At 45.2% G+C, this 21,927-nt stretch overlaps 2 protein-coding genes across 3 annotated transcripts in view; both read right to left on the bottom strand.

Annotated features, from left to right (window-relative positions):
- The window catches only part of MRPS6 (mitochondrial ribosomal protein S6), a 45,263-nt gene extending 28,317 nt beyond the window's left edge, over positions 1-16,946 (bottom strand). Inside the window, exons 1-3 of one of the 2 annotated variants that reach the window (XM_032448817.1) lie at positions 16,803-16,897; positions 4,850-4,890; positions 787-790 (exon numbers count right to left, since the gene is read on the bottom strand). In XM_032448817.1, coding sequence (XP_032304708.1) covers positions 787-790; positions 4,850-4,890; positions 16,803-16,847 — 90 coding nt within the window. In that variant the 5' untranslated portion in view covers positions 16,848-16,897. Of the gene's footprint in view, positions 1-786; positions 791-4,849; positions 4,891-16,802 lie in introns of both variants that reach the window. The other variant, XM_015881984.2, reaches the window with a different exon arrangement.
- Positions 974-16,915, bottom strand: SLC5A3 (solute carrier family 5 member 3). The gene is made up of 2 exons (XM_015881971.2): positions 16,803-16,915; positions 974-4,022 (listed from the first exon to the last, which is right to left on the bottom strand). The coding sequence occupies exon 2, from the start codon at positions 3,718-3,720 to the stop codon at positions 1,579-1,581; it is 2,142 nt and encodes a 713-aa protein (XP_015737457.1). The 5' UTR covers positions 3,721-4,022; positions 16,803-16,915; the 3' UTR covers positions 974-1,578.
- Positions 16,947-21,927: the final 4,981 nt, after the last annotated feature.

Below are 21,927 nucleotides of genomic sequence, written 5' to 3'. Positions count from 1 at the left end.
TCAGAGCTAATGAGAATCAACTGATTTCAAAACAAACAAAAAAATCCTCCACAAAACTCAATGTTAATTGGTTTACCTGAAAATACACACCACATATCATATTGCTAACAACTATTTAGCCAGCCTGCAGCTCACAGGACCCACTGTACTGGAAAACAAACTGTCTCCAACAGTCAATGGCAAGATTAACCCAAATTTAATCTCTACAGAACTATTCTCAAGTTTATTTAGCTGTGCAGAGGAAACACTTCTGGACCCTTAAAGCACACTGCGTATTGTCAGCATGGCCCCGCACTGTCTCAGCCTGGCCAGTTAGGCTCTCCCAAACAATCCCCCAGACAAGCTCAGGAGCAAAGACTGCTGTAGGAGTTAGGTCCAAAGGCAGCCTGGATGTGTCTCTGGAAAACAGGGACCTTCCACCTCTTTCCCTCCTCTCCTCCCCACCTTCCTATTTGTTTTCTCCCATTTCAGACTCAGCGTACAGCAGCGGTAAGGCTGTGGAGCGTTCCCTTTAGACACATATCATGGAGGGGAACAGGGGGGGGGGGGGGGAAGAGTTATATTTTAGTGCATTTACTTAACTTAAGACACGAGAAGTCTCACATTTCTCTTTCTCCCATCTGGTAGAGCCTATGTATAGGTTTTTCTCTAAAAAGAGGTAAACCCTAATTACGTCAGTGACAATATAAGGCTAAAGTTTTGTGGACTGTCAACACTGAATGCATGTTCTTCCACTTCAATAACATCATATACTGTAAAATCACAATGAAGAGAACCCTTTTTCACCCTTCTTTTCCCCTCCTTCCCCCCCCTTTCTTCTCTCTTCGACTGCCAGTTTGTCATCTCCAGAGTTTCTTTGCTTAAATATAACAGCTTTTCAGTACTGCAATTTACAAAGGATAAAGATCAAAAGATAAACATTTCCTTACAGGGAAGAATGACAGAAAGCTACTAACAGATATCACATTATAAATTACTACAAGAAAAATATCATTCTGTTGTTGCCATAAGAGAACCGAGAAGCTGAAAACACTGGAAGTAATGAGCAAAATTCATAAGTATTATGTTGGCCAAGAAAACACAGCTATGTTACAGAGAACAATGATACAACGATGTGCATCACAACTTTGCATTTAAAAATCTTTTGACATAGCTTTAATCATTTTAGATTTTACACAAAGGTAAATGATTACTTGTTATCTTCATCTTGACGCTGACTGAACTCTAGAACTGCCTGACTTCAAACACAGCCACCCGCCTGCCTTTGGTATATTTACACATATGAACGTGGGGAAAAAAAGAAAAGATTAGTACTGCAAACGAGGGGAGAGGGGGGAAGAAAAAGGGAGAGAGACACCACACAACACATCCTGCATTCAGCAGATAGGACAACATGTCTCAAATGGTCTCTAAATAGGCTAAAGTTGAGTTGATTTTACAATTATAGCGTAAACAATGCCTGGGTTGCAGTTATGCTATTTGGAAAAAATAAAAATAATTAAGAGGGGAAAAAAAATCTCCAGAGACCTGTATCAACTTCTGTATGTATAGCCATACCCTTAAAAGTTCACTATTCACTCACAAAGAGAAATAGACAAACATGAATATTCCGAGCGAACAGACACAGACCAGTCCAGTATTTAGTAATAGTTTAACTTTTGGAGTCTCTTCCAGCATTTGTAAACAAACAGTCTCTTCCTCCATCTCCCGAACAGCTCTCTTGTTCATGTTTTTACTTTTAAAGCCACAGAACCAATCTATGAATTTCAAATGTCTCTCTCTATCATCAGTTTCTTCCTCGTGCTTTTTCTCACCCATCAAAGCCGCTTGTCCATTCGAATAGCAATCAACCGGTGTCTCGACCTCAGAGTGACTTACAGAAATCACCGGGTTGCTGTCATCTCTGCAAGTAACCAGAAGATTGATATCCTCAGGCTTAATATTTTTAATGTTTTCTTCAGATTTGCCATTTGGAATGATATGATTAGCATTTTCATTGCACCTCAAGATGTTCTTTTCTTGTATTTTGTACCGCTCCCCCTTTGCGGTATTCTCTTTTACATTCCTGTTTCTCACAGCCCAGAAAGTGGTCGTTCGAACCTGTTCCTTTGTAGGCGGAGGTGTAAGAAGGCTCACTATAAAAGTCACAATTCCAGTGATCCAGAACAGGGCTGTAGCAACATACATGTAATGGATGTTTTTGATAAAGCTTGGCCTAGTATCTGGCTGGTTACACTCAGGAGCGCGATAGATAAACGCCAGTATCAACCGTATCGCTCCAAGGATAAACCCAGCCATTCCACCATAGAACGCTCCCTGTTCATTGCAACGCTTCCAAAATATACCCATAAGAAACAGAGCAGCCACCGGTGGGGTCAGATAGTCTGCTACCTCTTGAATATAAAGGTACATCTGACCACCTTGCATTTCAACAATTATGGGGACCCAGGCAATGCTTATAACTACCATGAATGCCACAAAGACTCTTCCTACAATCATCAGTTCTCTAGACGTTGCACTCTTCCGAATGAGTTTGTAGACATCAAGCGTGAATATGGTGCTGGCACTGTTGAATATAGAGTCCAGGTCACTCATCAGTGCAGCAATCATCACAGCCATCATCAGTCCCCGAAGACCAACCGGCACAAGTTTCATCACCAAACGTGGGTAGGCAATGTTAGAGCATCCGGCTCTGCTCCCGCAGACTTGAAAACAGTGTTCTGGATTAATGCAGGCAATATCATCTGCAAACAGTATTCGTGAAATCATCCCCGGGACAACTATAATAAACATTGGCAGTAACTTTAAGAAGCCTGCCATCAGAGTGGATCCTTTGGCATGAGCAATGTTTTTTGCAGCTAAAACTCTCTGCACTATGACTTGATCAGCACACCAGTACCAGACAGATGCTGGAGTCTGTCCCAACAGAAATCCAGGCCAAGGAATATCTTCATCTGTTGGCTCACGCAACATTTTAAGAGCGTCGGGCTTTGGGTCCACATTGCAGGAATTGGTATTGGAAATGTTGTAGGTTAACAAGATAGACGTTATATTAGGTGATGCTAACATGTACCTTCTTTTAACTTCTTCAAACCCACCAACCTCCATAATACTTATGATCATAAGTGTGAGGGCACCAATAATCATAAGCAGAGCTTGAAGGGTGTCTGTGTAGATGACAGCCACAAGACCTCCGGTCACAGTCAACAGTGCAGTCATTCCAATAAGGAGGATTACTGACAAATAGAGATTCCAACCTAGAGATTCTTGAATAAAAAGTGCCCCTGAATACAAGTCAACTGAAAGTTTGGTGAAGATATAAAGAATTAGAGACAATGCTGCAAAATAGATTTGGATTCTATGCCCTCCAAAACGCTTGGACAAGTATTCCGGCATGGTGTACACTCCTGACCGGATGTAGACGGGGACAAAGACCCATCCTAAAAGCTGCAAAAGCATTAAGGCGTTGAATTCCCATGCACCTACTGCAAATCCACTTGCCGCTCCAGATCCTGCGAGCCCAATGAAATGTTCACTTCCAATATTGCTCACAAATAAAGATGCACCAATCGCTACCCAGGTCATAGAACGCCCTGCCAAGAAGTAGCCACTTACGGTGCTTCGATTGTATTTCCACATGGCAAAAAAACCTATGCACATTACAAGCACGAAGTACAGCGCCACAATGGCAATGTCTGCTGTTTCCAAAGAAGCCCTCATTTTTGTAAACAAAATGACTTCGCACAGCTGACGTCCACTTCTCGCCCCCCAGCAAACGTCTCTTAAGCAACACGTGAACCAGTTAACATGTATCAACACTGCGGATCAAATTCTTTGTCCCTTGGTTTGCTGTCCTGATGCTGGTGGTAGTGGTACATTTAGTTTCTCCGCTTCTCAAATGGAAATTTGGAACTTAGCACGCACTTTTAATCCACATTCCACAAGAGCATCAGCCTTAACTCAGTTGATGTAGGAGAAATTCTTAGTTGCAGCTAAGTTTAGTGAGGCCTACTGTACCAACCCTGCAAGGCAGCAAAGACAAAAGACAAAGATTGAATTAGAGGAGAATTTCATGAAGTAATGAGAAAAAATTTGAAGTCTAGTAAAACAATGACTGAACACCACAGATTTTTTCCCCCTTACATTTCCTGCAATCCATATTGTATTTAAGCAATCCATAATACACACAAATTCTGTACTTGTAAAACTAAGAAATTATGCCTTTTATAAGTCAACTTTAACAAGCACCTTAAGATACACAACAATTCCAGGCTATTAAGTCACCCAGGTTTCCCCAGACAAGGCAAGAAACAGAAATACATTTTCATTCATCTTTACTTTATAGTCTCTCAATTCTATTTCTCAAACCACTAAAAAGGCCTTCCTCTTACAGACAATCTTAGGAAAAAAGAAAATACACAAAGGAACTTTAACCTGGCTAGTCCTCTCCCATATCGCTCTAGCACTGCGCCCTACAGATCTTCACTGATGTCGTATGCATGCACTCAAGACGCAAGCTGGATACTAGAACTACAAAGACATAATGCTGTCAAGAAACAATATAAATTTATCATCACCTGGAGAATCAAGTTTATTCCACAGGTTTTAAGCAAGCTTACACCTGCCTAAGGTACAGATTACAAGAGGGTTACATTTCACTCTGAAACCTCTTCATATGTATCACACATCCTCTGAGTGCAGAAAAAGTTCCGTTCATCCAGATGGCAAAAGCAAAACTATGCTTCACATCCAGCTTTAGGGTATCTCTATCTTCCATGTGCTTTTTGATGTCTGCACCCATGTGACTCCAACATCCTCTGGAAGCATTCCACGTACCGCGATGAAAAACTGGATGGCTTTTGGTAGCTTCCAGTTCCCAGTACCACCCATCTGTACTCAAGCATGAAAAGGATCACATTAAAACCAGAGACAGGTTTGAAGGCAAAGTATATCCTGCTGTTCTATTCCTGAACCCCCAGATCATACCCTGTTCTACTAAAGCACACCAGTGAACATGAGAATTCATTTAAACACCCAGGATTGAAGTGCTCAAAGTGGAAGCAAGGGGATAATAAAAAGATTTGCTGTCCAGACAACTGAAAAGATGGGAAAGAAAGGGGGCATTAAAGAGCTGCACAATGATTCCTATCTCCGTTATGGAGACAGGATGCTCCTTTCTCCTGATTCTGCCATAGAAAGAGTCATTTACCTACCCACCAAAAATCATCTAATGGCTTGTGGAAGGACTGGACACAAAGCTTATCTGCTCCCTGTAGTAAACAAGCACAGCCTTGGAATTCAAGATTACAGAGAAGTAAAGAACAGCGAATGCCACCATTCCCCTTTCCCATCTACAAATAAAGGCAAGCACACAAATCACTGATTGCTGTTCTGAACGTAAGGTCTATCAGCCTTAGAAGGCCTACAAACATCAGTTCTAAACACTCCTCCTTCTACTTCCTTTGCAAAAAATGCTTGGGTACCATGCTGAAAACACACATTTTCCTGTTAATTCAGCTTTAATTAACACAAACTCATAGATAACACACCAATATTTGGGTGGTTTCCCCTTTAGCACCTTCACAGCATACTCACTTTACTCCATAAAAAAAAAAAAAATTAAAACATTAAAAGTTCTCAAATAGACCACAATAAGCTGTAGTTAAGGTTATAAACGTACACATACCCTGCCCGCCTTACTGAAGGCAGCAAAGGTGCTGATGTAAGAATGCGTGCTTCTCTCTCATTAAGGCAGATGTATCCTAAAAAAGGCCTGCAAGAAGCCACTAACTTCAGCCTTAAGGAGAAAATCGCAATTGTGTTATTTGTACAAGCTGGCTGTTTTTCAAGAGTAGTTCAGGATCGGAACAAGATAATAAGGGTTCCCCACCACCACCACAAACCCACATGAGAATACACGTATTCATTCTGCAGGAGCTATAGTCAATAATGAGAGACTAAAGAGACGTGGCACAAAATGGACTGATTACAGTACTGTGCTAAATTTATCATGCTCATAAGCCTCAAGCCACAGATGTATTTGAAATTCTTTCACAGAAGAATTCATGTTTACCCCCACTCACAAATGCAGCACAAGTTAAATGAGATGGGCCTTTAAAGGTTTCATCCAACACAAAATTCTCAACACTTCAGATCACAGGATGCCATCACATGCCAGTGTCACAACACAGTATTCTTAGCTTTAAGCATTTATGAGCAACACTTTGATACTGTTGTTTCTTTTACTATATTCCCTTAAGTTTTCAAGGGCTACGACATTATATTGTTACACCAAAAGTATAAATATTTTAAGGGAAGTGGAAGAACAAACACTCTGGGGAACAAGAAAAACTATACAGAGTCGGAATAACGGGCAAGCGAAAGAAATGGCAAGAATCTATATTATGCCTCTTCTACTGTCCCATTCTCTTAATGAAAAATGTTGGACTTAAACTTCAGTTCACTTCTCAGTATTTTCCCCGTAGGTTAATCAGCAAAGTTATGCTATGTAACACGTACGAATCATGACAATATACAATGAAACTACATCTACATGATAGAAGAGGTACCCAGCTCACAAGAAGACCATTACACAAGCATATTCAATCCCCTTAGAAAGAGCATAAGTAGAAGATGCAGCTGCCCTTGAATAAATAGTGATATTTCTCAGTTGGGATACATGCCAAACTACTACAGGCTCACTCTAACTAAAATAAACAATACGTGAAGTTTATTGAGTGTTTTCCACTGGAAGGTACAGCCAAATTAGCCATTTTAAACAAGCAGTCTACAGAGGCTTGAACTATCACCTTCGTTATCAGCATCTGAAATTTACAGGCTTTAGCTTACTTGAAGAGGAAGGTGTGAAGTTTTCAGTAGCTGCCACAAATTTGCTGCACTGTCACTAAATTACTGCACTAAAGTAGTCTCTTGTACCAGTTTCATTCTAGACCTAATTCCAAAATAACCCTGGAATATTTTTTTTTTCATTATGAAAATGAGACACGTCCCTCTGAACTTTCAGCAAGTTATGACCTCAAGTCTTAAGAAGGACTTTTGAGACATTCTATGTGAGTTTAATCTCAAGTTATTAGAGCAGCACACATTGTGGCACTGACAGAAAAAAAGAGAAAGACAGCCCTGCTGCCAAGGACCATGATTTTTTTTCCCCTAGAGCTGTTTTCTGGCTGGATCATATCAGAGACACAAAACAAAGTTTTTCCCTCTTGTGTGAAGATAGAAGGTTACAACTCTGGTGAAACAATGCTCATGTCTCCAACAGGCAGCCTGTGTTGTAAGGAAAAAAAAAAAAAGTCTCAAATCCCTGAAGAGATGCTAGATAATGTGAAGCAGATTTAGGGTGGGATTTGTAGGAGAAATTTGTACGATTGTTTTAAAGGAACACTTTCTCCACAGTGCTTTTCTAATAAGATGGGCCTTTAAAAGTGCCAGAATCAAACTGTTTTAGCCCTGAAGCAACTATCTGGTTTGCGCTTAGTCTATTTCTCTTAATTGCAGATGGGAGGCTTCCCATTTCATTTCCTCTCTCCCCTGCACTTAAAGAGCTAATCCCAGTGACCGATGCTTCAAGGGTTAATTTGAGGATACACAGAGCCACATAAGACACACAGTAGTCTATGCTCTCACTTGTTAGCAAATTAAGTACAGAGCTTTGTTCACAAGTTAGTTTTGAAGGTCTTTCCTGGAAGTAAGATTTCTTCACTCCCATCTTCTTCAAACAGGGACAAGCTAATACAATCTCGTAGCACCTTACCTACTGAACAACTCACCTGTGTAAGGGGAACGTACCCAGACTTCCAGACTCAATACCTGCACAAAAAAATATTAACACTTTCTCTCCAGGGTGGGGGAGGGCAGGATGGGGGAAGGAAAAAAAGAGAATGAAGATTTTATGTTTTGAGCAGGCCTGCACAGCCTCCTGAGCATGCTGTCTACCTATTCACACTGTGGGCTGCCTGCTACAGACATGCAAGTGAGTTCCTACTTGCACACTGTTCCACAGTAAACATATGCTACCTCAAGCATACTTATTATCTCTAAGGGATGAGCAAAAAGTGGAAAAGCCTCTGTTCCATTTATTGCAGAATGCCAGATTTTTATTTTTTTTTTTTTAAAAAGGGGTGGGGGGGGAAGGCACAAAATTGTTCTTCATAGATCAACTGAATCAACTGATACATTTCAACTTCTCCTTCTTTATATGTGCCCTAGAGAAGGCAAGGGCTACCCAGCACTACCCCAAATATCCTCAAATTGACTTTCAGGACTTGCCCTCATAAATGATGAGCTAGGTGAGAGGGGCTGAGCTGGTACAGCACCCAAAACCAACACAGTACAGCAAAGGAAGCAGGCAAATTCAGAGGCAGAAGCGGACCTGTAACAATTAATAAATAAGTCTGAAATGTCAGTTCCAGCAGCTCAACATGCTGGAATTAACTGAATGGACAGCTACCTTGCTCAGCCTGTTTGCCACACAGACTCCACCGCTCCAAAGTGATACCACATTAACAATACTCCAGCCTTGGAGAACACAGTTGCCACAGATGTATGTGTAAACCATCACCACCACAGAAGTCGGATTCAGGGTGCAGAGTTCAAGTCAGTCACTCAAAGGAGTTATTACAAGCATTTAATGTACTTCTTTGTCTGGGATCTCAGGAATGACTCCAATTCTGCTCCTCATCATTTTATAGTAGCATCAGAAAAAGAAGGCTGCTCTGTAGCATGTTCTTCTTGATTCTAAAGGATTGATGAAGGAGACAGAAGAGAAATAAGTACCCTCACAGCATGCAGTTCAGTAGAAAGAGAACTACATCTCTCCACACACAATTGAACTGCATATGCCTATTAGAAATGTTATGCTATTACAGACTCTTACAGAAGCAGTAACTGGAATAATGTGAGGCCATATGAAGCTGAAGGCCAGCATAACTGATAGCACCAGCATCACAGATCAAACTATTCGTGTTTGTTTTTAAAAAAATAAAAATTAAAAAAAAAAAAAAGAAAACAAAAAAAAAAAAAACAGTTCCCCCTGCCCCAAAGCACATACACATTTCCAGGACCTTCACTAAATCACAAGGGGGGAAAAAAGCAAGCAAAGGAAAGAAGAGGCAGTTGCCCCTCTCCACTCCACCCTCATGAGGCCCCGTGTGGAGCACTGCATCCAGGCCTGGGGCCCCCAGTACGGGAACAACACAGAGCTGTTGAAGCAGGTCCAGAAGAAGCCATGAAGATGATCAGAAGGCTGAAATAGCTCTACTGTGATGAAAGGCTAAAGGAGCTGGGCTTGTTCAGTCTGGCAGAGAGAAGGCTCCAGGGAGATCGCACTGAGGCCTCCTGCAGTACTCCAACCATACTTAAACGCTTCAGGAAAACCAAATTCTTACACAGGCAGATAATATGTCAGGGGGGTAAATGGAGGAATATTGAGATCAGGAGGCAATTATTTCATCAGAACATGGTGAGGCACAAGTACAGGCTGCCCAGAGAAGCTGTGCTGCCCCATCCCTGTAGGCACTCAAGGCCAGGTTGGATGCGACCCCGGGCAGCCCTGACCACAGCAGGTGAGAGGGAGCAGAACTAGATTATCCAAACAAAACCATTCTATTATTTTGTGATTTGTGTCTTCACCAAATCTCCAGCAGATGACTACCAGAAGCTCAGCTGCCCACAGACAGGTTACTATAAGCAGCTTCTTCTTCCCCCAGGAAGAAAATCATGCTTTTCCTTGCAAATGCAGATAGACAGATGACCTTCCTCATACACGGGAACTAGAAGCAGAAGAGGAAGAAGAGTACAGAGAAAGCGTGTGGCCAACAATAACAAAATTAAGAGCACGACAGGACAAACAGGTAAAGAAAGTAATTTTAAAGGGAAGTGAGAAGGGATATCTCCCCCAGGCAATGTGGAAAGGGAGAAGGTTCTGGAATCTCTACTACTGAAGATGATTTTTCTTTATCTGCAAGGCACAAAGACACAATCTAGTTGGTGGTTACCATCATCCAGCAGTTTATTAAAACAACTTGCACAGCTCTTCACTCAGGAAAATGTGCTGGTTCACCTCAGTTGAAGACAATTTTGACTAAGAGAGCAGGACCTTCATAAGCTACTCAGAGAAAGAAATGATCAATAAATGTGAGTCACCACGCAACTGGGCAGAGAAGGAAGTCATCCTTCCCAGAATTTCAAGGATAAAGAAGCGGGGGCTGGCCAGAAAAAAATAAACACATAAAACATACTCGAAGTTTATCCAGGACTTCGCAGGTTCCTGTCTCATTTATGGCTGTCTACAGTCTTTCCAACAATGTAAAAGTATCACAAGTTTTATTGTTAGTTGAGACTGAAGTTTCTCAGGCAATTTTAACACTAGAATCCAATGCTGAGGCCCCTAAAACTTCTCAGCCTGATGATGCTCTTGCAAGATTTCTGAAGGCATTTCAAGGCACCAAAATGAATATTAAGTTACCTGATAAAAGAACTAGTGCAATTTTAAATTGAGCTTTCTAATTACCTGTAGTGAACACTACCCAACTTGTAGCCTCAACAAACTCCACTGAACATATTTCCCTCCTTCATCCATGCTGTGCATGTACCTTAATTTATACTTATCATTCCTTAAATGCTTTCATGACTGAAACACAAAGACTAGATTGCAAGTGCATAAGCCAAGATTAAAAGAAAATAAAAAATAAAAAAAGAAAGAAAATGTGAGAAATAGCAAAACAGCAGTTCCTGTGTCAACATGAAGAACTACATTTTTAGCATTCATGACAGTTTGCCACCCTCGTGCTTGTTTCTGTTCCCCCTCCTCAGCCAGGCCAATACATTTCTGTAGTATCTCAGCTCCAGAATTTGAACTGATGCTCCTACAACAGACACCCTTAACTTGCACAGACCTTGCCTCGCTTTCTGTATTTTTAGCGCTCATCTTTCTGTCCAACTTCTACATACCTAGTTATATTTTACCCATCTGCCATCCTTTTCACTGTCTGCCCCTTCCACCACATTATTGGCTTTTCTACAGGAGGCACACCAGAGATACATCCCACAAGGCAGGAAGCTTTCAAGTGAATAACCCAGAGGCTCCTGCTGCTCTCAACTGAGCGGCACAGGGGTCAGTATAAGCAATGCTAACTGCTGTTTCCACTTTGGCAATGCTTTCTCTGTCAGAGATTTGTAGTAAAGCAGGCGTGAGCAGCTGTGGGTCACCAAATGAACAATCTGCTCAGTCTGCAATCTGACAAAAAACAAGACAAGTGATTTGATCAATAATCAACAAACCCCAAAGCACCAGCGTTACGGCGCTGGAACAAGATAATGTGAGGAAATCATCTCCTGGAAGAATATGTAAGACAGCAAGAACTTACATTATTACAAAATACATATTACGTGCTAGAAGAAAGCAAGTGTATACACAGAATCATACTTGAGTTAACTTAACAGACAAGTCTAGCTGATACAAAAAAACATCTTAAAAAGCCAGTCACTCTTAAGGGTTTTTATAATGGAAAGCAATGGTGTGATTCTATCAATACAACAGGTTCTCATTTGTGAAAGATAGAGCACAAACTACTCCCACGCTGAAGTTTGCAAGTCTCTCCCTGATCATATATACCCAGTGTGTACAGATAAATGCACACACAATGAACAACTGAGAGGAGATACACAGCCAAGACAGAACAGCACATGCTGAACAGGTAACAAGAGCAAAATAGGGAATCCTTATCTTAACATTTTAAGCTGCCATGTCTACCCACTAAAGAGCAGCTTATCAAATCCCACTGAAGCCTGTTGACTCCAACAGCCTGCCCACAGCCCTGCCTCTACACTCAAACAGCTCAAAAACTCAGGGAACGAGAGCTGCAGAATAACCAGCACATCCTGTTACACATATTCAATCACTGAATAAGCCTGTATAAACCAAGAGACTTTTGACTATCTTAGTTCCTGCCATCATTTCAGTACTCACTTCAGACAATTTTGCCAAACGCATCTTGCTAAAAACTAGCTGCTATAAAAAGGTTTAAACAGCTTCACAGAAAATAATAATCCTTCACCTCCCCCATATCCAATCCAGGCAAATATCACACACTTGGCAGAAACTTGCTACTCTCAGATCCTAGGAAAGAAAAATGGCAAGTGTCAGCCAGGAGGGTATCGTTCTCAAATACTGTCTGCATCACACAGTTCAAATCCAGCAGTTCTGACAGTAGTGCTAAAGGCAGAAAACAAAAAGCTGACTTTTATAGGAGAGTCAACTGCAGACCCTGTAGCTTTTTAGTCTTCTCTTTTGGTCCCAGAAACTTGGTCTTCATTCCAGCACTTCCCCCACAAGTCCTTTCCCTGCTACACATAATATTGTGAAGAAGAACCTACTCCAGCCTACTACAAAAGTCAAAGGAAATAGAAGAAAACTCGTAATTTCAACCAACCGAACGGGGGTGGCAGTGCAAGAGTGTACAGGAAAGGTGTAATTCAGTGGTAAGAATAGGAGGGTTCATCAAAAAAAGAAAGAAAATAAAAACAATATCTGCCTGCTTACTGCCCCCCCTCACTCCCCTCTCCTCTCCCTAGCAACTAAAACATCAAAAGAAGCCGAATTGCTGCAGCTGCCTACATAGCAATTAAGCATAATAGCCAAGATGTCAAGCAACATTACTGCCCGTTACTTCAGCTTTCTTAAAAAAGAAGAATGATGTCCACAGCAGGTAGGCAGCTTCTGAAAAGCAGCAAGCTGCTCAGAAGACATCAAACAGGTGCTGAACACCAGTTACACTGTGTAGTTACAATGTGCGAGTATGCTGGTTAAACTGTGAGTCCAGGTGTGCTGCAGGGCTACTGAGGTGGGTGGACAGGTTCCCTATCTCAGGGAATGGCTGTCATAGGTAACCAAGTGTCAAATCATGATGACTTCATTACAAAGTAGGGGAGAGCAAAGGAGCAGGTTGCTCAGAGTGGTGGTGGATGTCCCATACCTAAAGACATTCAAAGTCAGGTTGGACAGAGCTCTGAGCACCCGATCTAGCTGTAAGTGTCCCTGTCCACTGCAGGAGAGTCAGACCAGATGATCTAAAGATCTTCAAAAAGGTCTCTTCCAACTCAATTCTATGATGCTAACAGAAATACTGATACACTTTCTCGTTTTCAGCAAGATCCTCTACTAGAAGTTTTTTTCAAGTGCCCATTCTCTGCAGCTGCAGTCACAACGCTGTCCTGTCGCAGAGGGTTGTCCCAACTTGCCAGTCGGGCAGCAGCAAGCACAGCACGGGGATTCCGCCTGCTCTGTCTGTCCTACGCTCCCCAGGCTGCCGGCTCCCACGTGGGGTGTCTCGTATTGCCGCCCTGCGGTCAGTCTGCAAAACAGCAGTAGAGCAAGAGGAAGCCATTTCCAGCTCTTCCTTCCCTTTCCCCTTCCCATGCCCCACTTCCTTCCTTCCCCAGGCTCCCAAGGAAGCTGCAGCAGGAGCAGGAGGGAAGCCAAAGGGAGGCTCCCTGCGGAACAGCTCATTCTCCAGAGGCCAGAGCTCCAGCACATCCACAATGGGTCGCTGTCCCTTCCTGATGCCAGAACCCCCCCTGCTGAATGCTCTCCTGGGAGAAAGGCAGAAATAATTAGAAAATCATGCTCTAAACCTCACTATTTGTAGCAAAATATGAAGAGCTAAGCCTTTATTCTGCATCCTTACCTTCCACACAACTGCAGCCTTTGACTCAGGCTCCAGAGTGTAAGCAGAGTACCTTCACACACACACCTCTATGCTGCTAAGAACTGGCAACAAGTCCGCTATCATCCTATTTTTCACTAGCACTTTGAGTGCAGAAAGTGAAAGAAACATGCAACGTTAACTACTTCCACCGTAAGTTACTGTTACCTCACTTCCACAGTCTCACACTCTGCCTTAGCAAGAACATCTCCTCCTCCTCACACTACCCAAATGCTCCCACTGCAGCTACTTCTCAAATACAGCGACATCACAAATAACTGGGTTTATTTGTTTGGTTTTTTTCCCTAAATTAATATACCCGGGAGGCCCTTTGGGGAATTGTTATTAATTAGGCTTTCTAGAGAGTCTGAGTGGGGTCTTTGCTGATTAAGGACACTGCCCATGGGGGAATTCGATTTTTGTCCCAAGTCTGATACAGGACCGTACACCACCTACAGGACAGGAAAGGAAATGGCTTCTCAGCTCTAACTTCAGAATAAAGCCACAATCCCTCAGCTAAGTACAGTGCATCAGCTGGTGACAAAGAGTTGTTCAAGTTTTTCCTCCTTCCCCTACGCTTTCAGGTACTGTGTTTTTACAGCAACAGCAGGAATGCTGAAGAGAATGAGGACATCTGCCAAGCACAAAAGCGACAGAGAAGAATAGAGTGGGACCACAGGGCCACGCTGAACAAGCAGAGCGTTGCAGCCACACAGAGATCAACTGGATATGAAGATGCCTTGCTGCACCACGCACTCTATCACTTGGAACAGAAGCCACATGCAAGAGAAGAATGAAGGACCACCAACTTGAAGTACTAGCAAGCAAAGGAACCTAAAGCAACAGGATTGATTTAAGGGGAGTTTGTTCTACCTAGGTCCGTGCAAAAGCCAAGGCAACTATGAAAAACAACTGTGGATAGGAGGAACCCCGCAGAACCACAGCACCTGCCTCCAAAGAGAGCTGTGAAAATCCACCAGACTGCAGCTCTGAGGTTTGCACTCAAGCTGCTAGAGGAGGCCACAGGAGTTAAACAGCAAAGCATAGGAGAGCTGCTGGATGAGAAGGGCTATCAGGGACAGCAGGAGACAAGCCAGCACTCAAGCCTCAGCCAGAAACAGGCACAGAGCTCACAGCCACAGCACAGAGGGACTGACAATATTGCACAGGGAGCATCTGCCTGGGGAGTCTTCATCAGAGAGCTCTGGATAAGGGGAAGTGAAATTTACTCAGCACTACATGCAACTGCTTCAACTTCTGCAGGGCTGTGTAATTTCAGACCCAAATCAGGTGCCCACACTTTGATCAATTTAAGTTAGCATTGTGCTTAATGATTACACATCATTAAGGAGTTATTAGAGCAACCTGTAAGGATCCAGCAGTACTGTGCAGCATATAACCGGTACGTACTGAGATTTGTTTCAAACGTACACTGCACATGAAAGGCAACAGTAATAAGATACTTATTAAAAACCAATCAAGAAAACAGCACCTAGAGATTAACTACCTAGATCTTAGAATTACGACATGGGCAGGTTAGAAACAGTAACATTCCTGAACTAAAACTAGGTGTACAGACACAGCTTACAGGAGGAAAAAAGAATTAAGATGCATCTACTGGGAAAGAATATACAAGGGTCAGAGAAAGAAAGGTTACAGATGTTAGATCTTCAGTGCGTTAATGGACACTGGGAGCATCCTACAACTAAGAGCCTATCTCTGGGTTTCAGTGCCAAACACTAGGCACTAAAGACACTGCTCCCCAACACAGCATCCTTTCAAAGCAGCACTTCCCCATGCCTTGCTATACCACATTTAATATGCTGCCTGCCCCATCCTGCCTTTACAGTGCCTGCACAATACGAGGCATCTGCCACATTAAAGAGCACAGTCAAAAAGCATCCCATCCCCATACCCTGGGCTCACACGGGTACCAGGCTGAGCACTGCTCCGCGAGGGGGTGCAGCATATCCCCAGCCTTGTTCCACTTGCCGCACTTCTCCACTAGGGGACTCACCTGAGAAGTCTACTACAGCTCCTGCAGTTAAGCCAAGTTAAAAAAAAAAAAAGAAAAAGCCAACCCTGACATGTGTATGCTACATGTAAAATGAATGGAAATATACCAGTAGATATAGCAGATGCAATGCATGAAGACGTGCACCCGCAACTACGGGAAGCACAGAGTAATGCCACTTTGTTCCTCAACGTCCTACTGCAGATGTATATGGTCATAGAAACAAAGGTGAAATGCGACAGCAAGGGGTAGAACCGGGAGGGTACAGGCTATGGGTGCTGCTCCGTGCCAACCCCAGCCCTGCGTGTTGCACTGAAGGTAGAGATAAAGGCTAAAGGAGGCACTGGGGATGGGCTGCTGTGAGCTATTGTTTCCCAAATAGAGGGTCCCAGGTACTGCGGGATGCTGTTATTTAATCGCTATTTCCACACGCAGGTATCACGCAGCCCCGATGGGGCTCACTGAGCACCGCATCATCCCGCTCGCTCACACCACCGCTTATCACCGAGCCACCGAAAAGAAGCAGCGGTTGGCAGCCCTTCCAAGGGGCGATATCGCTGCGGCTCAACTGGTGGCAGCAACGGCAGGGAGGGGGTGGGAACGGAAAAGGGAATCAATTGAAGAATTATCACTGAGACCTCCCCCCATCCCCCTCGCAGAGGGCCGCAACGGGGATGCCCGTGTCCGGGCGCTGCGGGGCGAGGCCCGGGGGCACAGCGGGCGGGGGGAGTTTGGGGCAGGTGCGGGGAGAGCCCCGGGAGGCAGCGGGGGAGAGAAGCCGAGTCTGCGCTCAGCCGGCAGCTGCTTACCTGCGGGGAGAGCCGCGCTGCGACAGCTCCCGGCGGGGGAGGGTTCAAAAAGGGGAAAGGGATATAGGGCCGAGAGCCGCGCACACGGCAGCACCGAGCACGCTGCGCAACTCCGCCTCGAGAAGCGAGGGAGGGCCGGGCGGGCAACGCTCGCCCCGGAGAAGGGGCTGGATAGGTCGAGCGGGGGAAAGAGCCCCCCGACTGCCGGTCCCACCTGGCCGGTCCCCTCCCGCCCTCCGCCCCTCCCTCACTCACCCTTTGCATGGCTTTCAGGATCAAAGCCAGTTCATAGCGGGGCATCGCAGAGCTCGGCTGTGGCGGGAGGAGCGAGGATCGGCGGGGCACGGGGGAAGAAGAAGGGGGCGGCGGTGCCGGACAAGGGGGAGGGCAACGGAGAAGGAAAGGAGGAAAGCGGGTCCCCGGCTGTGCTGGCGGCGGCTCCCGCCCGCGCGACTCCCGGGCTGCACACACACCGAGCGGGCGGGCGGGCGGCGCGGCTTAAAGGGCGCCGGCAGCTGCGCACGCTCCGCCGCGCCGCCCCCTGCCCGCCGCAGGCACCGCCTCCGCCGCCGCGGCCTCGCGAGCAGCCGCCCGCCCGGGGGCTGCCCCGCCGCCCCTGCCCCCGGGGGGCCGAGTGGGGGACGCCCGGCACCGGGGAGGGGGCTCTGAGCCGGGAAGGCCGAGCGGAGAGCGGGGAACCGCCTCTCCCCTGCGGCGGCTCCGAGCCTGCGCCCGCCTTCCTCCTTTCCACCGCCGCGGTGGTGGTGGCTGCTGTGGCTTCTGCTGCAGGGAGTGGAAATTTCCACTGTGTCCGCCCCTTACTCCCCCCGCCGAGCACACGCGCGCGGCCGAGACCGCACGCGGCGGGGGAGAGGACGGTGCCGGGAAGCCCCCGCGCCTGCCCGGGGCCGCCGGTCCCACTGAGCCGGGTGAGGTGCCCGCAGGTGGTACCCGCAGTTGCCCTTCCAGAAGTTTCCGCGGCCCCACCGGGGTGATTGTGTGTCCGGAGCGCATCTCACCCCGAGCAGCCTCACTGACGTGGCTTGCTCGTGTCGTTGGGGTCGTGTTTCTCCACAGCACGGCCACATCCCTGTGGGGCACACCCTTCACTCAGGTGTGCGTACCTAAGAACATCCCAGAAATACAGTGCTGGAGCTGGATTTATAGGCTGATCTTGTCCTGAGTTTCTGCCCTGGGTTTTGAAGACCTCCTGGGCTTTTTGTGGTACTGAGGTGCTCGCTGGGCACTGAGGCAGCAGCTCAAGAGTGTGAGCCTTGCCAGCCGTCATGGCTACAGCCCACTGCTGTGGTGCCATGAGGGTCCTCCGCTGCCTGGGAAAGGCTGTTGCTATGCGGTTGCTGCTGTGGACGAGCTATGCTGATTTGCTTGGGCCTAAAGGCAGCTGTGGGGATGAAAGGCAGGGCCACCTTGCTGTGGCTCAGGGTGAAGAGGAAGCAGGAAAAAAGGAGGCTTCAAAATTAAAGAACTTAAATGAGATATCTAGGATCCCAGCACCCCAATTTATTGCTGCATACCCTCACTCCATCCCACAACAGGCTCTTACGCTGAAAGTCCTACAGTCCTCTAGTCTCCTCATCAACGCTGCCTCCAGGAAAGAAAACCTCCTCCTTCATCTCTTTTACATACAATCTTAATCTCCCCTTAAAACAGAACCTGAATTCATACCTCACTCTCCATCAACATGAGCTCATCTCAAACCACAAGCTGCCGGCCTACAGCCCCGCTCCATCCAGAGGGTCCTCAGTGCTCATCCAGGAGCCACAACCATACCCTAAAAACACCCCAAAACCCACAAAAAAGCTGCCGTCAGCTCAGCATCACTTGCTTTCTCTGTTTGCATAGTGTTGATATAGTGGCTGCTAAAATGAATCCAAGATGCAAGTACTGCTAATTAAAAACTTTCCCCAGCGCTTCCCGCAGTAAACTTGTGGCACAGCCAGCAGTAGTGATGTTGTAGGCCTTTGCCAAAGTGGAGCTGTAGGTCATTCCCTACAGGTGGTATGAGGCAGCAACCACTCAGGCTTTGTTTCTGCAGCCGTTTTTTGTGCCCCACTGTTAGCTGTCAGCTGTTCAGGACTAATTGCCCATGTACAAGTATACTCCCGGTCTACACCCCCCAGCTCAGGTGTGCTTTGGCTGTAATTGCCCGTCTGCCAGCTGGCAGGTGTAACTGCCTGTTCTTGCAGACCTTCCCTGGTCGTTTTGCTTTGGTTTTGTTTTGGTTTTGGTACAGTGTTGTGCAGAATGAGCTGCTTTCTTGTTCTGAACATCTGCCTGGGTCCTTCCAGAGGAAAACAAGGTAGTTTGCAAACAGCAGCCCCTATGGAGGGTAGAAGCCAGGTAACCCCGCCATATAGACAGGAATGGACGGCACTTCCCACCCTGCTGCTGATGGTGTAAGCATATATGAACCACACTGTTTTCATCCCACAGAATGAAACCCCTGCACTCTGCTGCTGTGCCAGCTTCGAACATTCATCTTCCCCCCTCAGAAGCAGCACATTCAGTTCCAGTTCCTGAAGTCTTTCTCAGAACTTCCTGCAAATCCCCAAGACTAGATACTGAAATTTCTAGAACTAGTCACGTGCTGATATTTGATCTCAGCTATGTGTGCATTTATATTCACCCTTCATAAGCACTTTCAACTACAGGGCACACTCAGCTGCCACAGATACATACCTGCATGGGTCCAACAGGCCCTCCCACTCCTTTATTTGTGAACCACACCATCTCCATCCTCCAATACTTCATCTCAAGATCCCACCAACAAGACTGAACATGAGTCCAGTTATATCTGTGCTGGAGATTTGTGCATGAGATCAAACAACTGTGCTCCTGGGTGTATTCTCTGAGTGAGATCTTTGAAATTAGGGATCTCTTGATACGCACATCAGCAATACAGATACAGTGACTCTGACTGTACCTGAATGCTGCACGTACATGGGCTTCTGGTTTGGTGTGCGATGCCCACCTATAGCTGTACACACTCCCTCATGAGCCGGCTGCTGTACACATCTGTGACACCCCATATCTTTGTGGGAGTTCCTGATGCTTTCTGATTTTCTCATTGCTGATGTAGTCAGTGTATTCACTTCCACTTTGCGTCTTAAAGTTTGTTCCTCAAAGCACTACCCAGATGTATCCAAAGACTGTAGGAAAGTCTAACATTTAAAAGCACAGAGATTGTAGAGGAAGGTCTGAGAAGCAGTATTGAGCATGCCCCAAAAGCTTGTTTTCACAAATATAAGCCATTCTAATATGGTAGAAGGGTGGTGGAGTCTCTTTCTCTGGAGATACTGAAGACCCATCTGCATGCTTTCCTATGTAACCTGCTGTAGAGAGCCTGCTTTAGCATGGGGTTGGACTTCGTGGTATATCAGAGGTCTCTTCCAACCCTGTGATTCTGTGTTTCTGGTAGGGCACAGGATAAAAATATGCCCTCCTGCATCCTGTGTGCGTATGTAAATGAGAAAGTAATTTGAGAAAAAGCTTTTGGACGTGTTTTGGAGAATGAAAAAATGCTGTGCAAGATCCTATAGACTTCTGATGAAGATAGGACTGAGGGGGAAAAAGGAAGAAAAAAATTTTCTCCTTTTGAAAGCTCAAGATGATTTTTAACAGCCTCTCTAAGCACAACTATACCACGTTTCTATGGTCTTTCTTATGACAGAATATACTTCATTTTCTAATAAGTGCTCTGTGCTCTGCAAAAAAGCTAATACTCTCCTCTTAGTAAAAGCTTTAATTTCTAGCTGTGATACATCATACAATGGCAAACCAAAATCAGAATTTGCCACAGGTTTAGTTCTAGGGTGTAGTTCATCTTTATTTTCAAATCTGGACAGATTTTAAGTGTTAGAAGAAAACAGAAACCGGCTGTGGAAAGAGTGATGCCATACACTCATATACTAACAAGTGTCTTATTTTTATTTGTTTGTACTGGTGTTTGTCTGTAGACATAGACAGGGACACAGATACACGCCTGTGCTCCTTAATCTCTGCTCACCTTCTTGGTAGTGTTTGCAGCTGAGCACTGTACACGTGAGGCAGCAAGAGATGAAGTTATTGTGAGAATATCTTCATGGCCCTGCAGCTGTGGCAGTGGTTGTGTTCCAGACAGATCCAAAGCTGGTGGTGGGTGGAGCTGGACCAGAGATTGTTTGATCCCAAGGGAGCAGGTGAGCGAGCAAGGCTGAAGGCAAGGAGATTGTAGTAGCAGATGTGGCTGTGACAATATGGCTCTTGGACACATGGGCAATGTCGTCCTTGCAAGGAAGACTGAAAGGAGACAGCTGAGAAAGGAAAGAAGGAAAAATGAAGTATAAAAAAGGACAAAGTTCCTGGTAAAGATCCCCAGAGCTCATATGACTGAAACATGTAGGAAGGAATGCAGATGAAGTTGGGATGGGATGCTCCCAGACTGGGAGTGGGATCAAATGAAGTGATACAGAAGGGAGAGTGGAGGGAGAAGAAAATATAAGACTGGAAAAGACTAGGATGAAGAAAGCAGTCTTGAAGAAGAATAGGGTAGGGATAGATGGGATATTAGGAAGCTGAATGAACTGTGCTAGAAGAAAGCAGGGAGAATCAAGGATTTCACAGCTTATAATGGAACCACAGATCTCTGGATACTCCCATCCAGCCACCAGTCCTCTCCTGTCAGCAAATACCTGTGAGTCTTTTATAAAGTAACTTGTCTAATGTTGCCCCTGTCCAGCCATGGATGAAAAGACACTACTCTCATCAGTTTCCCTGTTAGTTCCGAGTGGCAGGGCTCTCTGCTAAAGATCTAAAGGCTCCAGCCCCTATGACATGTACAACAGTATGATGCTACACAATGGAAAGGTTTCTCTTTTACTGTTTGCTTTTTCTAAAAGCTAGCTAATTGCACATATGAAATCTGCTTGAAATGAGGATTAGATTACAAAATCAACCCTACATAATGAGTGTTATTTTATCCTTCCTCTCACTTGCATGTGCATTTTCATATAATTGCAAATAATACAATTGCATGCTATTCTTTCCATGAGATCTATGGTACATTTACTTCTCAGAGTGGAGCTGGTCTGGAGCTGTGTCAGGAGCTACATGGTGGAAAGGACCACTGTCCATAAGTGTTTTTCCCTGTTTGCTTCTGAACAAACATGCATTAATAGACACCATGGGTTCAAGAAGAAGGATGAGCTCTTGGATTAGCTGAGCTCTGCCTTAAGGATGGATTCAATCCCTCCTTTGCTGCATAGTTCTTGTACAGTGCTGAATAAGGTCAGTTAAACCACACTTCTCACAGGTGGCCACAGATTTCATGCTCCTACTTTCTTGGTCTCTGAATTGAGATTTTTGTGGTCTAATTTGCAGA

This window comes from Coturnix japonica, chromosome 1 (assembly GCF_001577835.2).
Source record: "Coturnix japonica isolate 7356 chromosome 1, Coturnix japonica 2.1, whole genome shotgun sequence".
Taxonomy (NCBI): Eukaryota; Metazoa; Chordata; class Aves; order Galliformes; family Phasianidae; genus Coturnix; species Coturnix japonica.
Note: the sequence above shows the minus strand (reverse complement) of the source record. Positions and strands in the feature narration are given on the sequence as shown.